General features: G+C 38.4%; 1 protein-coding gene across 1 annotated transcript; it reads right to left on the minus strand.

Annotated features, from left to right (window-relative positions):
• Window positions 1-8,735: 8,735 nt before the first annotated feature.
• Window positions 8,736-15,613, minus strand: tmem18 (transmembrane protein 18). Its single transcript, NM_001005601.2, is given in 5 exon segments — window positions 8,736-9,186; window positions 10,679-10,772; window positions 10,874-10,928; window positions 15,186-15,303; window positions 15,456-15,613. Coding segments are annotated over 5 exon segments (459 nt in total). The 5' UTR covers window positions 15,549-15,613; the 3' UTR covers window positions 8,736-9,087.
• Between the last annotated feature and the right edge of the window lie 1,438 nt (window positions 15,614-17,051).

Raw genomic sequence — 17,051 nt, forward strand, 5'->3', positions numbered from 1 at the left:
ACTGCACCATCCCACAAGCGATCAATAGCACAGATATGGTTACAGTAAAGCATCAAAGACAGATATAGACTCAAAGACAGAGACATAGAACCGTCCTACAAGGAGACACATGCAGATTTCTACTGTAAACATTTAAGCATCTGAATGTTTGGTGGATGGAGAGACATGCTCTGCTGAAAAATCCATCTTAAACCAGTTTACAGCTGGACACACGCCACTAGGGCAGAACAGTATTGGAAAAATCTGACATTGCAATATCTAGACCAGTAGTTCTCAAACAGACACAAGTGGTACGCAGGCTTCCTTCTAGTGGTACACGGAGGAATCGCTGAATAGTTCAAGTAAAAAAATGAACACACTTTTAACCTTTTGATGCGTACGATAACAACGATGTGATCAGGAAATTGATTTTAATAGGCTAAACCTTTATTTTATTTTCATTTTTCTAATGTTTGTTATGCATTCTATCATTTGAGGTTATTTTCCTCTCCATACTTGTAACGGTTGTTGGAGGCGTATCTCGTATTTTTATATCCCAATGTTGACAGGTATAGTTTGACTTCACTTGCTTCTCTGACACACACAGCTTACTCCAATGAGAGGTAAGCAGATCTAATTTCTAAAACAGTATGCAAATCCAGTTCATGTATTTAAAATACAACTTAACGTTTAGATTTCAAAGATATATTTCAAAATGTATTTAACAGAGTTATATATGAATATTATAACATAAAGTATAGCCTATATTTATGAGCTCCAAGAGACATTTGCAGGTTTTGATGAACAGGCTTTATGATAATACTTTATATTTAAATACAGCAGTTTTCTTTTTACTTTTTAAGAACAGTGCCGTTTTTAATTAACTTTTAAACTCACATTTTAATGTAAATATTGGCATTTTATTGACATTTATCTTTTTATCTTTATCTTTTTTTTTAATCTTTTTTTTGTACCTGTAAGTGTGTTATTGTTCAAACTATTTATTATGTTAAAAGTGGCTTACAATAATAAATATTCACAATAATAAGAATTATTCTGCCACGTTTGTGAACTGTGCAGAGCTAAAGCCGCTTAATTAGGCCTACTATGTATTTCAATACCAGTCATTATGGTGGTAATTGGAGAGACAGTTTTTTCTGAGGTGGTACTTGGTGAAAAAAGTTTGGGAACCATTGACCTAGAAAAATTCACCAAATGACTTGAATAGCTCTATTTGGGAATATTCAGAATCAGAATCCGTTTTTTTGCCAAGTGTGCTACACACACACACTAGGAGTTTGTTTTGGCTACAGAAGCTTCCAGTGTATTTAAAGTGACAAGTGACAACACAAAATAAATATGAAAAAAAAAGATGATAAACATTAAACAGAGATGCAGTTAGTCAAGAAATCTGGATGTTGAATGGTATGTACAGATGTGTTATAAATATACAGGTTATTAGGTGCTGCGTACAAATGCAAATGTAGAAAGTATTGCATTGTATATTGAAAAAAGGTGCTTTATACAAGTGCGTATGAGAAAGTATTGCACATATTTATTGCACAGTTGGGGGATATTTAACTGTTCATGAGGTAGATGGCCTGAGGAAAGAAACTTTTCCTGTGTCTGGCTGTTTTTGTGCTTGGTGCTCTGTAGCGCTGACCAGACGGTAACAGTTCAAGCAGGTAGTGTGCTGGGTGTGAGGCGTCCAGAGTGATTTTGCAAGCCCTTTTACTCACTCTGGAAGAGTACAGTTCTTGAAGTGTAGGAAGGGTAGTGCCAGTAATACGTTCAGCAGTCCGGACTATTTGCTGTAGTCTACGGAGGTTGGTTTTGACAACTGAGCCGAACCCGACAGTGATTAAAGTGCAGAGGATGGATTGAATGACAGCTGAGTAGAACTGTAGGAGCAGCTCCTGTGGCAGGTTAAACTTCCTCAGCTGACGAAGGAAATACAGTCTCTGCTGGGCTTTCTTCACAATAGAGTCTATATGAATGTGCCACTTCAGATCCTGAGAGATGGTGGTGCCCAGGAACCTGAATGACTCTACTGCAGCCACAGTGCTGTTCATGATGGTCAGTGGGGGGAGTGCAGGGGGGTTTTCTCCTAAAGTCCACTATCATCTCCACTGTTTTGAGCTTGTTCAGCTCCAGCTTAATAATTAGTTAGTTTTAGATTAATTGGGATTATTCTGTAGGGGAGTGAATGACGCATGAAATGTAACAAACAAATTACAAGGATAAATACAGTAGCAATTCAGGGTATAGTCAAATTATATTCAGCGGCAGGAATTGGAAAAAATGTATAGTATATAAGTATTAAATAACACTACAAAGACTTAACTATTTAAATAGTATAATATATATTCTTTTATTTAAGTTATAAATGTTAAAATGTCATGTTTCTGAATGCTTTAAACTCTATTAGGGGTTAAAATTGTGCAAATGATAAACTTTTACTCCATTATGGCCAATCTCTGCAGTAACTCCACAAATCTCATGTATTTTGAACTGTGTGGCTATCTAAAGCTGCGGTCACACTGCACTTTTCTCCTCATAGACTTTTATTCCTACGCACGCGAATGTGTCAGACCAGAAACGCAAGGGCGTGTGGCAAGTTTTGCAGTTCACTGCGTTTGAAAGTTAAAGCTTGGTGAACTCTGACCTGCGAAATTGCATCACTTGCTCAAACCAGCAACCTTCTTGCTGTGAGGCGACAGTGCTAACCACTGAGCCACCATGTCACCACAACAAAAACACAACACAGTTTCCTCAAAAAGCAAATAGCTTTGTTAAAAAGGTTTATATCCCCTAAGACCTTCATTTATCTTCAGAACACAAATTAAGATATTTTAGATGAAATCCGAGAGCTCTCGTCCTCCATAGACAGCAACAGTAACAAGATGCTCAAAGTCAAATTGTCAACCTATCCAACTGCAAGCATACAAAGCTCCAAGAATACATTTGTGCACCAAAAGATCTGTTAAAATTAACATGTTTTCTTCCTCATCAGGTTTTTAAGGAGCAAATCTACTACATGCTGTATGATGTATAGATTCAGCGGCACATAATGTATAAGCATCTTATTGCCTACTGTATAGTAAACATGCACTCTGACCTGAGCCAGCAGAAGACAAGACATTAGCAAACAAAGTCTTTTTTTTTTTTATTTGGTACACAAACGTGTTCTTGGAGCTTTGCTTGTATACATGTGTGCTATAGTTATTGACACCCCTATGGATTCATATTCATATATTTTTGAAGTATATTCCCATTAATATTTAAAATCCGTTGTACATCTGGGTTATTAGGAACAGGAAATTGTTCAACCATGACCTCCTGTTTCACAAAGCTATATTGTGTGGTGGCAACACACAGAAACACACTCCATCACAATGGGAACAGAAAGAACAGATCAAGCTGTGATCTGAGGTGATAGGTCGTTGAAGTTCACAAGATGGGAACATTAGTGTTTTTGTTAGTATTTTAAGCAAAAAATCAAACAATAAAGAGATTTTGTGTTCGCTTCAATAGACTTAATGTCAAAGAAAGTATGTAATTACATGCATAGTCTTTGTTGCCTTATTAATGATATTCAAATGCTACATAATGCATATGATATGATGGGAAAGCAAAGCAGCAGTTCTTTTAGTATCAGCACTTTAAATTGAGTAAGAATCAAGTATTGTAATTATGACACAGGGCATAGTAATAGAGTGCTCGACATTAATGAGTACATCCCATTTTGAAAATGAAGTGTCCAAGAAGATGTCGCAAATATTTACATGCAATGATCCTGTGACTGTTTAGATGTCACTGGAGAAAGGATGAGGGATTTTTACTGTATGATGACCGAAACGGCCAAATGGCCTTACACAATCACTAAATCCACTACAGAATGTTACGTTTTCACACACAGGCAGAAATTGCATGTAAACGCTTCAAATGGGCTACTTTTTACTCTTACTTTGAGTATTATTTACAACAAATACTGTTACTTAACACTACCTGACAAAAGTCTTGTTGCCTATCCAAGTTTTAGGCAAACCAAATAATAACTTGACCTCTAGTAGTCCATTTGGTATCAGAAGTGGCTTATATGAAAGGCAAAGGCCTCTAGATTGCGCTTATTTTACCAAATAAAATATGATCATGCCTTGATTTTTAATTAGGACAGTAAAGTCTGACATTGCTTAGACAACAGTCTTGTCACTTAACAGTAATAATGTACAGTATAGAATATAAAGTCTTGGTGCAGTGGAAAAATAATTGATATTGTGTATGACTCCCATAAGCTTGAACGACTGCATCCATACATCTCTGCAATGACTCAAATCACTTAATAATAAAGTCATCTGGAATGGCAAAGAAAGCGTTCTAGCAGGACTCCCAGAGTTCATCAAGATTCTTTGGATTCGTCTTCAATGCCTCCTCCTCCATCTTACCCCAGACATGCTCAATAATGTTCATGTCCGGTGGCTGGGCTGGCCAATCCTGGAGCACCTTGACCTTCTATGCTTTCAGGAACTTTGATGTGGAGGCTGAAGTATGAGGAGCCCTCTCCTTGTGGTTTGATGTTATCATCTCTCGCACACCCCCATACTAAATGTAACCCCAAACCATGGTTTTTCCTTCACCAAACTTGACTGATAACTGTGAGAATCTTGGGTCCATGCGGGTTCCATTAGGACTTCTGCAGTATGTGTGATGATTGGGATGCAGTTCAACAGATGATTCTTCTGAAAAATCTACCTTCTGCCACTTATCCAAATTAACAACTACAAGTCAAGTTATTATTTGTTGCTCTTACAACTGAAATCGACATCAAGACTTTTGTCAGGTAGTGTACTTGCGCTACATTTTTTGGGCAAGTAATGGTTCTTTTACTTGAATATGAATTCTCTGTACTCGTTCCACCACTGATCACAACAGACTGAGTCAGCTAACCAATCCCTGAGCAAAGTAGACACTCAGAAAGACAGGGTTTGGAAAAAAGGCAGATCCTGAACAAACTATTTCAGACACTATAAGAAAAGAAGATACTCTGCAATAGATATTATGATAAATTTTGTTTATCTCTTTCGTATTTTACCTTAAATTTTGGATTGTGAAATAAACTTGCTTTCACATTCGCGTTCTTCAATGCAAAAAATGCTTTTCTTGCTGAGATTTTTTGTCTTGTTTCTAGTTCAAATATCTAAAAATTCTTAAATCAAGAAGCATTTTCTAAACAAGCAAAACGTATTGTCTTGTTTTCAGAAATAATATGCCAAAATTAAGTGAGATTTTCCTTAAAACAAGCAAAATAATCTCATGTCAAAAGAAATAACAAGATTATTTTGCTTACCCCATTGGCTGATTATTTTGCTTGTTTTAAGGAAAAACTCACTTAATTTTGGCATATAATATCTGAAAACAAGGCAATATATTTTGCTTGTTTAGAAAATGCTTCTTGATTTAAGAATTTTTTAATATTTGGACTAGAAACAAGACAAAAAAATCTAAGAAAGAAAAGCATTTTGAAGTGTTCTGACTTCTTTGCAGATGTTTAAATCGCGTCTCAAGATGCGTATATTCTCACAGGCATTCGTTTTTTACAGATATTACAGTTCATGTGTTTTAATTTATTGATATTGTCATTGCAACCTTTTTGCACAGCACTTTGGTGAGCCTTCACAGTTTTAAAGGGCTTTTTAAATAAATGATTAATTGACTGTAGGGGCAGTTTATTTGTCACGGTGGGGAGGCGTCACAAAAGTGTGAAGATGACAGAAATATAAAAGTGGAATGTGAAAATATTTATTATTTCTTTGTAGATTTAACTCGCTTTCTTGGCAAGTGGTAAGCGCCAGGAGTTTGTGGTGGGATCGCTTACAGATGATGCATGTGAGATCCTTCAAAACAGCTGTGGAGAAAATCTGTGGGAGAGTGATAGTTTGATATTATCATCATGTTCGAATGAAGCTTAAGATTAAAGAACAAAGATGCACCTAGATCTTATCATAAATTATACTGTCAGATCGTCAGCCTTTTCTCATTCAGTTTTTTTTTTTTGTTCCTAGTTCTTCTCAAGTCAGTTTTAATAGCCTTGGCTTACATTTCCACCATGAAGGCAGTGAAATACAGGGGTTTTCAAAACAAAACAACAGACACTTGCACTGGATGCACACTGTGCCAGCGCGCCACAAATCCTCTCACATCCTAAAACGAATTTATCTTCCTCTTAAGTGCACGCCTTTGACATCTCAGTACTTCCCATGAGTCCCCAGAAAGCAGAAAGCCCTTCCAGGAGAGCAGAAAGCACCTGTTTCTGATGGTTTGGCCATCGTATTGGCAGGAAAATCAGATGAAGTAGAGAAACAAAGAGCGGACCACAGCTAACTCGTATAAAAATGCTTGAACTGTCAATCTCAAAAGCCCTCGAGATAGATTGTTAGCATCACAGCTTTCCATGAAAGAGTATCATGTAACTTCATATATCACACCTATATAAAACACAATGCTTTTCTCGGAATTCACAGCTGCATTTCAGCTGTGTTCGCTTTGCTGTTGAGAGAGAAAGAGGAGTAATGTCAGGTCTAGTCAAGTCAAAGCATTATTGTCTTCTTGTCCATATTGAGTTAAATAAAACAACAGGAATAATGTCAGGTCTAGTCAAGTCAAAGCATCATTGTCGTCTTGTCCAAATTGAGTTAAATTAAACAACATTCCTCCCAAAGCATAGTGCTTCATGAAAGCAGAGCTGCATAAAAGCAACACAGATCTAAGTAAAACAAGCTCTTTATAAAGTGCAGGTTTCAATAGTGTGTAAGCTTGACAGCTGCATCAAGTCAGCACCGTTCCAAAGTCAAAATGTTCATAATGATTAGCTTTGCATTTTGAGCATCTGCTCCGTTTATCCTGAACTCTTCAGAGTAGTTATAATAGTCTGTTTATGCATGCATGCTTGTAACTCTGACCATATTGGGTGCGCTGCATCATTTATGGACTTTGCTAAGCCTTCGGGAATTGATGTACTGCCCCCTCTACTGGTTAAATGACGACATTTCAATGAAACGTTTAAAGCATAGGTCTCAAACTGGATTCCCGAAGGGCCGCAGCTCTGCATAGTTTTGCTCCAACCTTAATCAAACACAGCTGATCCAACTAATCAAGGTGTTGAAGATTACTAGAGACTATTAAGCAGGTGCGAGTTGGAGGTGGATGGAGCTAAACTATGCAGAGCTGCGGACCTCCTGGTATCAAGTTTGAGACCTATGGTTTAAAGCAGGGTGCCCAAACTGTTTTATGAAGGGCCAGAAATCAAACTTGATTAAGGGTGGTGGGCGAAGCTAAATATACCAAACTGTATTACGTTAAAGTTGCCATAGTAACTTTCTAATTTAATAATGTTTTAAAAATATAAAGAAAAAATTAATCGTATTATTATATACTCTTTTTACATTTTATATTGTATTTCAATTGGAGTTCAATGTTTTTTATTTACAAAAATAATACATTTTCACTGGACAGTGACATTTGTCAACATCTTAATGTTAGGTGTGAGTTTGAGGTGGTTGGAGCTAAACTGCAGAGCTGCGGCCCTCCAGGAATAAAAAAAAAAAAAAAAGTCAAAAGTATTTTTAATAAAATGTTTAGTAGCAGCCATATGACTGATGCCTGATGTTTATATAAATCCTCCAGCTTGCTTTAGCACTTTTGGAAATCTTCTAAATGTGTTTTTTTGTATTTAAATTATAGAAACTTTATGGTTTGGTCATCCGAAGTGCCTTTTTCATTTGAACAGTAAAGAAGATTTGATTTTTAGCCTTTGGTAATTATTAAATTACAATGCAAGTCAATGTCTACTGCCACTTTAAGAGTAAAAAAAAAAAACACCTACAGGCAATACAAATTTAACACATGTGGCTCATGATAATACATTAAGGTCATATGAAGCGAAATGATTGGTCTGGGAGAAATACTATTGACATTATTATGTTTAGCCTCAATTTCCTGTTCTTAGCTGACAGAAATGGCACCCGGTGGGGTCTTCTGCTGCTGTAGCCCAGGGGTCACCAATCCTGGTCCTGGAGGGCCGATGTCCCTGCAGGGTTTAGCTCCATCTTGCCTCAACACACCTGCCTGGATGTTTCAAGTATACCCAGTAAGACCTTGATCAGCTTGCTCAGGTGTGTTTGATTAGGGTTGGAGCTAAAATCTGCAGGACACCGGCCCTCCAGGAACAAGTTTGGTGACCACTGCTGTAGCCCATCTGCCTCAAGGTTAGACGTGTTGTGCATTCAGAGATTCTCTTCTGCAGACCTCTGTTGTAATGAGTGGTTATTTGAGTTACTGTTGCCTTTCATAGGCTCGAACCAGTCTGGCCATTCTCCTCTGACATCAACAAGACATTTGCACCCACAGAACTGCTGCTCACTGGATATTACCTCTTTCCAGAGCCCAGATCCCTCTCGCTAAAATGTGCATCTGTAAAAAGTAATTGTGTCTCTATAGAATACTTTAATAAGTGCACTCCATTCACATACATCACTTTTAAGACGTTTTTGAAGCTTCAAGAGTTTTGGGGTAATAGAGGAGTAAGAAAAGCTTCATTTAAGTCTCTAAGATAAACAACCAATTTTATAAGTGTTTGGAGACCATTTATAAATGTAAACAAGGTTTAAATTCAAACTAATGTTGGTCTCAGATGATTTAACTTAGTAATGTAGAAAACAAAAACACCCAAACAATCACACTGGTATCTATACAAAAATGACAACATTCAATTTATTGACATAAATACACCATTTTCATGTCCAACACTCCAATCAATGAAAAAAAAGCATTAAGCACTGGAATGGTCTATCTATAGTACACATACACAAAATGCCTGCGCAATACAGGTGATGCCTTTGTCCAGTATGTTTTTGACCAGATCAGGCATTTGATGGAGTTTTTGCTATAGCAGGTATAGTAATTGTCCATCAGCAGTCTGAAATAAACATTCAAGACCCTCTGCCACAAGAGTTTTCCTTATAATCAGCCCATATGCAGTACATGCCCTCCACCACTGACCATTATTATTATTAGTCCATTAGGAAATGGTGCATGTTCTGTTCATGCCTTCTATTGTGTTTTCTTGTGGTTCTCTCTGGCCGCTTTTCTCTTTAATTGCAATATCTTAAGTTCTGTCATGGTTGAGAAGGTCCTCCATACCCAAACAGCCTAAAAGCACAGACATTGAGTTGAAATTAAACACAGAATAGTTCAAATAAAACTGTCAAATGATATGAGACGCCATGTAGAATTTAAATAAAACTTTGCGTATCCCCACATGCATATACACCTAGAAGTTTACTCACACATACACTTACCGGCCACTTTATTAGGTACACCTTACTAGTAGCCGGTTGTAACCACTTTTTGCCTTCAGAACTGCCTTAATACGTTTTGCCATTTATTCAACAAGGTATTAAAAATATTCCAAAGAGATTTTGGTCCATATTGACTGGATAGGATCAAGCAGTTGCTGCAGATTTCTCAGCTGCACATCCATGATGTGAATCTCCCGTTCCACCACATCTCATAGGTCAATATTGGATTGAGAACTGGTGACTGTGGAGGCCATCAGAGTACAGTAAACTAGTCATGTTCTAGAAACATGTCTGAGATGATTTGCGCTTTGTCATGGCGCATTATCTTGCTGGAAGTAGCCATCAGAAGATGGGTACACTGTGTTCATAAAGGGATGGACATGGTCAGCAACAATACTCAGGTAGGCTGTGGCATTGACACGATGCTCAATTGGTACTAACGGGCCCAAAGTGTGCCAAGAAAATATCTCCACACCATTACACCACGACCACCAGCCTGAACCGTTGATACAAGGCAGGATGGATCCATGCTTTTATGATGTTGACGCCAAATTCTGACCCTAACATTGCAGCAGATAGAGACTCTTCAGACCAGGCAACGTTTTTACAAACTTCTATTTTCCAGTTTTGGAGAGCCTTTGTGAATTGTAGCCTCAGTTTCCTGTTCTCAGCTGACAAAAGTGCCACCCGGTGTAGTCTTCTGCTGCTGTAGCCTATCCATCTCAAGGTTCGATGTGTTGTCATTCAGAGATGCTCTTCTGCATACTTCAGTTGTAACAAGTAGTTATTTGTGATACTGTTGCCTTTCTATCATCTCAAAAAGGTCTGGTCATTTTCCTCAGACCTCTGGCATCAACAAAGCATTTGTGCCCACAGAACTGCCTCTCACTGGATATTTTCTCTTTTTCTGACAATTTTCTGTAACCCTAGAGATGGTTGTGCATGAAAATCCCAGTGGATCAGCAGTTTCTGAATTACTTAGACCAGCCTGTCTGGCACCAACAACCATGCCGTGTTCAAAGTCACTTAAATCTCCTTTCTTCCCCATTCTGATGCTTGACTTGAACTGCTGCAAATCGTCTTGACCATGTCTAAATGCCTAAATGCATTGAGTTGCTCCCATGTGAATGGCTGATTAGAAATGTGCATTAGTCTGACATGTGTACCTAATAAAGTGGCCGGTGATTGTATACTATTGGATGTTCAAAACGACATATTTGAAACTTGCAATTATATACTTATAAACTTGATGCATGAATACACCCACACTTGCAGTGGTAACCACTGAGCCATTGTGCCACCTACTGTAGTATTATATAATGTTAAAAATATTCTAAACTTACCACAATAATAACAGTGTTGAGCAAGAGCGGGACAGAGTATACCAAAGATATGAACATTCCTTTTGAGTCAAAATACTGGAACTTTGAGAAAGACCTAAGAACAAAAAGGAGACATATTGAGTAGAACCACTAAATGTATTTAGCATTGTTGGTGGGATGTGGAGAATGTATAACAATATTAATAATAATAATCACCTCCAATTCATGGCTGCCAGCTCATTCAGGTATTCTGCACTGTAAACCATCGCAACTGCAAAATATTGATTACATTTATACCATATGCCAAAGGTGTCCACATCATATTACATATCCTTATTATAAACTCATACACACGTTGAGCTAGACTTTATTGTAGGGGCGTAGGGATGGTAAGGGAACAGTGAGATGAAGGGGAAGGGAAGTAAGAGGATAAACAGTGAACAGGTAGGTAGGTTGATCGAGCCTCCTACGATGATTCCCAGAGACTCAGCGTGGGGGTACCGTCTCTGTAATATTTTATTCATTAAAAGTCCTTATAACCCTTTCTTTCCCCTGATTCAACTTAGGAGTGAAGAGAGGGTTATAAGGACTGTTAATTGGAAGCAAGGAGGAAGGGTTGGTGGGTGGGGTTGAGAACAAGAAGAACAGTGCTAGCAGTGGCGTAGCGCAAAATGCGGAGGCCCCCCTGCAGGGATCACCGATGGGGCCCCCAGTTTTCAAGGGGGTCGGGGGGGTTTGGGGGCGGCAGAGCCAGAGATATACACATATATCTATGATCGGGAGTTTTCCTGGATGTTAGTATTTTTATTTTTATTTCAATTATGAAAATTATAATTTTACATCACTTTTTTACATTGATGGATCAGTGACCGCATGGGCATTCCTGACAAAAAGCTTGTGTTTGTGTGTACAGAAATGTACTATCCACCCTCCCTGTTAAATTTGATCTAATCATGTCCTGAAACACAGCTCCTCTCCTGCTTTCACTTCTCATACTGATGGAGGGAGCGATTTGTTTGTGAATGAATCTCCATTATCAACGACTCCTTCACTAGCCGACAATAATACAAGTTTCTGGCACCGCAGCATCTCGTTGTCATATTTCTTTTTCATTGTTTGCCGATTTTATTCAACAAAACTAGCATAAGCCGAATATTTAGTGCGAATTGGAGCTACTTTGACTTATAGTGAATGCAGTAAGTGGCTGTATTAGTATCAATAACGCTACCTGTTTAGCACAAATTTCAGAACATACAAAAACGTAAAAAACTTAATCCTACCTATGGAATGTTCTGCCTTTGTGCTTTGTTTTCTTTGTTTGCTCGTTACTACACTCGTAGACAGCGCTACAGTCCCGCATCTTCACGTAATTGTCTAGTGCGACTGAATGACTTTTGTCCTGGGAGCACTGTCCCAATGTGGCGGCGCTATTGACTAGGGATGTAACGGTATTGTAAATACCGTCATACCGCAATATTATTTTTTTTCGATATTACCGAAGTCGCATGACTCGGTAAAACTATAGGTCTTCTGAGAAAATTTGCTCAGGCGAATGAAGCGAACGGGAGGTAGCTGAAACTTCATTTCCCATCAGCCCCGGCGTGGCCATAATCCTTTGCGGTCTGTTGTCGCTACAGATCCAGTAAAGCGGAAATGGAGTGTGCTCCTAGTAGCGGAGATGAAAAAAAGATGGAAATGATCGAACCTAAAGCGGGTGTTGTCGCCGCGCGCGTGCTGAATAGCGGTGCTGTCGCGCGCGTTCTGATCAGCTGTGTTGTGGCGCGCGTATTGTAAAGCGCCGAGGGGGGGTTGAGCGCGCATACTCAAGAGAGGTGTTATCGAGCGCCTACTGAAGGGCTGGACTGGACGGAGGTTGTGTCGCGTCGCGGGGGCACTTTTGATCGTTTTGGAAAGGCATTTTTTATCCAAGACTAAAAAGGGCATGTGCACTGCACAGGTTGAGCCCTATGTGTGCACGTGCCTGCAAGTTGGGGAATACGACTAATAACAGTCATGGGGACTGCAGAAACACAGCACACTGTTCAGATTGATGCAGACATTGACTTGTACCGCAAAGAGATCTCTATCTCACTCATGGTTTGTCTTCTCAAGTGGGGGAAAGACAATGCACAACGTTACCCACTGCTGTCAACATGGGCCAAGTCATATCTCTCTTGTCCCAGAATCCTCAGTCCCAAATGAGAGGGTTTTTTCTGTTGCAGGGGACATTGTAAATACCCAGAGATACCAGCTTTTACCAGATTATAGTTATATGATAATTTTCCTTTAAACCCATCTCTATCTAAGTGAGTGATTAAATGTTAAATGTGATGAGTTTTCAACAATACTAAATTGAAACTTTATTTTTTTACATGGTTTAATAATTTTTTGTTATTAAAATTGAAGTTCCTGTTTCAAAGCTAACAGATAGATGGCTAATTTGTATGTCATTGACACTTTTGGCACTTTTTTGGAGTATTTTCAAAAGTTTTTTTTTTTTTCATGTAAATGATTCAATAAATACCGTACCGTGACATTCATACCGAGGTATTACCGTAGCGTGAAATTCTGATACCGTTACATCCCTACTATTGACGCATGCTCAGGGTCCCTATACAATATCTAGTGTATATATCTATGTCACAAATTGAGGTGCGGGGAAAGGAGGTGGAGTGGAGCGACAACGCGGGGAATCCTTCACAAACTGAGGAGCGATCACAAACCGAAAGCGGCGAGAGCGTCAAAGTAGCCAGAAGTCATTCATTTTTTAACGAGAACCGGCGGTGAGAAACAGCGGCGCGTCTTCATTGGCTATGACGCGGTTCGGCGGCAAGCAATCAGAATGAAGTAGTCCACCGCTTGAGAGGTGTTCAGAGAACACAGACCTGTGAACTTTGGTTCCGTCCACAGTTGTTCCCAAGAGTTTGATTATTGCGGTTCCTGGATTTTCAATTTTTGAATATCGCGACGACGTGGGGCCCCCTAATCACGCGGGGCCCCCCCGCGGTGCGTGCCCTGCGGGCCCGTCCGCTACGCCACTGAGTGCTAGAAAGCAGGTCTGCCTTAAATAAGTTTTAGGGAGTAGGTGATAGATTAAGGAGGCAAAGTGAGGCGTGGTCCCGCTGCCGAACCTTTGTTAACTCCATTAAAGTCATTTAAATAAGAGTGAAATATCTACTATTGTTTCAAATCATATGTAGGAAAATAAAATGTCAAAATATGAATGAAATGATATAACATTGCCATTCTGTGTAACAGATATATTTATGTGAAAATAAACTACCAAACTTTTTAAATGTATAAAATAATCAGTCATCATAATACTTTCATTCATTTATCTTGTTTTCATTTAGCTTTATTAATCTGGAAACGCCACATCGGAATGACCCGCTAACTTATCCAACATATGTTTTACACAGCGGATCCCGTTCCAGCTGCAACCCATCACTGGGAAACATCCATACACACTCATACACACATATCCACCACGGCCAATTTAGCTTACCCATTTGGCACATGTCTTTAGACTGTGGGGGAAACCGGAGCACCCGGAAGAAACCCACATAAAACCGGGGAGAACATGCAAACTCCACACAGAAATGCCAACTGACCCAGGCGGGGCTCGAACCGCGACCTTCTTGCTGTGAGACGGCAGTGCTAACCACTGAGCCACCGTGTCACATCATAATACATTTTATTATATTAAAAATATTACAAAGATATTACTGTAAATATTACTGTATAAAATATGAAAATATTTATTTATTTATTTTATTTACCTATTATATTGTCTCAAAAATTGTCAGTATAAATGTGTGTATGTATGCCTGTGTGTGCACATGTGTGCAAGAGAGCAGGGGCAGACTAGCCATAGGGAGCACCTGGTGGCCTGCAGCTGGATATTATTGATCTGGCCTGCCACCGTGATTTTGGCCTGTCCCAGTCCGCCCCTTCAAGAGAGTATGAGTGTGTGTAAGTGTGTCTTTGACTGTGTGTAAGTGCGCACATGTATGCAAGAGAATACGAAGTACGAGTGTGTGTGTGCGTTTATGACAAAGATTGTATGTGTGTGTTGATGAATGTGTGTCTGACAGTATGAGCATGTGTGTACCTGAATGTCCCGCACTTTCTCCATGTGTGCCTCTATCCAGCTTTGTGAGTGTGTTAGTGAATGTATGTACCTGAATGTCTCTCACTCTATGTGTGTGTGTGTACCTGTATGTCTCTCACTCTGTGTGTGTGTGTGTGTGTGTGTGTGTGTGTGTGTGTGTGTGTGTGTGTGTACACAATACAAATATTTATGCTATTTTTAAGAAAGAAATAAAGTGTTTGTGTGTCTTTGAAAGTATATATACATATATTTATGACAATAGTAATTAGTTTTCATCAGCTTTGAATAAAAAAGTCTGTCATTTAAATGTGTACATTCTTTTAAATGTTCAATAATTATTTTACACTGTGGGGTAAATGACTACATGTATTATAATTATTCAAATATAACAAGGTTCAAATAAATATAAACACTCACCCATCAGGAGAAAATGACAGATCTGAATGCGGTAGTATTTGCAGGACAGGAGGGTGAAAGCAAAACAGAAGACATGAAAGGCCAGCAGAGCCATCAGCCAGGGCTCAGACCAGTCAACCTGACAACAAAATCACATTATTATTATTATTCAGATAAAACAAACTTATTTCATATTCCTTATTTAATCCACGTGCTCTCAAAAAACAACAACGACGCGACTCCATGAACCATCTCTGTATGTGAGCAAACCGAGAATCTAATGTTACTCACAGACTGTAGGAAAGTCCATATTGATGTGATGCGAACATTGCTGAATTTATCGATTGGGATTGCGCTGGCGTTTTTAGTGTTTGATGCTGTCATATTATTTGATTACACGCCACTGTGCTAGCAGCTAAACCACAATAACAAACACTTCCGCAATCGTCACTTTTTCCTCTTTCGTTCTCGACCGAAACTCCGCTTCACCGATGGATGGCGCTGTTACTCCTCTAAAAAATCTGAGAAGATACTTAAGGCAAAATATAAAAGATTTAATTTCAAATATCTTTTTATAAATTTTGGCATTGGGTTTGAAATATAGAGTATAAAAATTCCCGCATTAAGTTAGAAGTAATAAAAACGTGACAAACGAATGAAAAGACATTTAGCGATTATATTAGCGGCATTTCAAGTTAAAAGTTCTCAGCAAACTTTTATTTTTTATGAACAGCTGAACGACAAACTTTTCCACTGATTTTATCCAGCAAAACCTAATTTACAAAAATTTTAATGTGGGATTGATGTAAATTGTATTTTTTTTTTGTAATGAATATGAGGAATTAATATTAATATTAATTAATAAATTAATAAAGGGACTAAGCCGACAAGAAAATGAATGAATATGAGGAAACGGCTTTACACTTATTTTGGCATTGTCATCAACTGATGGGGTGAGGTGCAAAATGTTTAATAACAATTTTCAGTGTTCTAAGCCTCTCTTATTACTGTGGGAAAATGTACTTTTTGGCTTTACTGTTGACCCTTGAAAAGAGGAAATTGTTTTTATTTAACTAATTTACTTATATTATTGGTGGCGCAGTGGATAGCGCTGTTACCTCACAGCAAGAAAATTGCTGATTTGAGTTTTGTGGAGTTTGCATATTCTCCCTTGTGTTCATGTGGGTTTCTTGCAGGTGCTCCGGTTTCCCTCACAGTTAAGACATGCGCTAAAGGTGAATTGAGTAAGCTAAACTGACCGTAGTGTATGTGTGTGAATGGGAGTGTATGGGAGTGCTGGGTTGCAGCTTGAAGGGCATCCGCTGCGTGAAACATTTGCTGGATAAGTTGGCGGTTCATTCTGCTGTGGCGACCCCAGATTAATAAAGGAACTAAACCGAAAAGAAAATGTAGATGTTAAAAAAAATTATATTCATAAATTTTAACATTTATGTTAAAATGTTATATGCTGTTCTTTAAATAAAAATAAATAAATAAAGCATGTCTAAAATGACGTTGATATGAACAAAATATGCCATGTATTCAACATAAGAGGAGGAAATGCAGCTGTTTATTGATAATACGGACGTCTCGATTAAAACTGCACTGTAAAAATGCAAAAACAAAAAAACCTCCAGACGCCCATTACACAGCAGCAGCAGGATGTCTATGAAGAGTTTATTTGCAAAACTGATACCTCCATTCTATAGAAATATAATGTTTTTTAATGTGTATTGAAGAGTACAATTGCAAAAAAAATTCTATATTTATAGAAATAAAACTCTTGATATATCACCATTTTAAAATATACAGTAAGACTGTTTAGAGATGGTGTCAATTTGACTGGCCACCCAATGGATGCAAACACAATGAAGAGAGATAGTACTA

The sequence above is a fragment of the Danio rerio genome, chromosome 23, assembly GCF_052040795.2.
Source record: "Danio rerio strain M-AB ecotype USA chromosome 23, GRCz13ab, whole genome shotgun sequence".
NCBI lineage: Eukaryota > Metazoa > Chordata > Actinopteri > Cypriniformes > Danionidae > Danio > Danio rerio.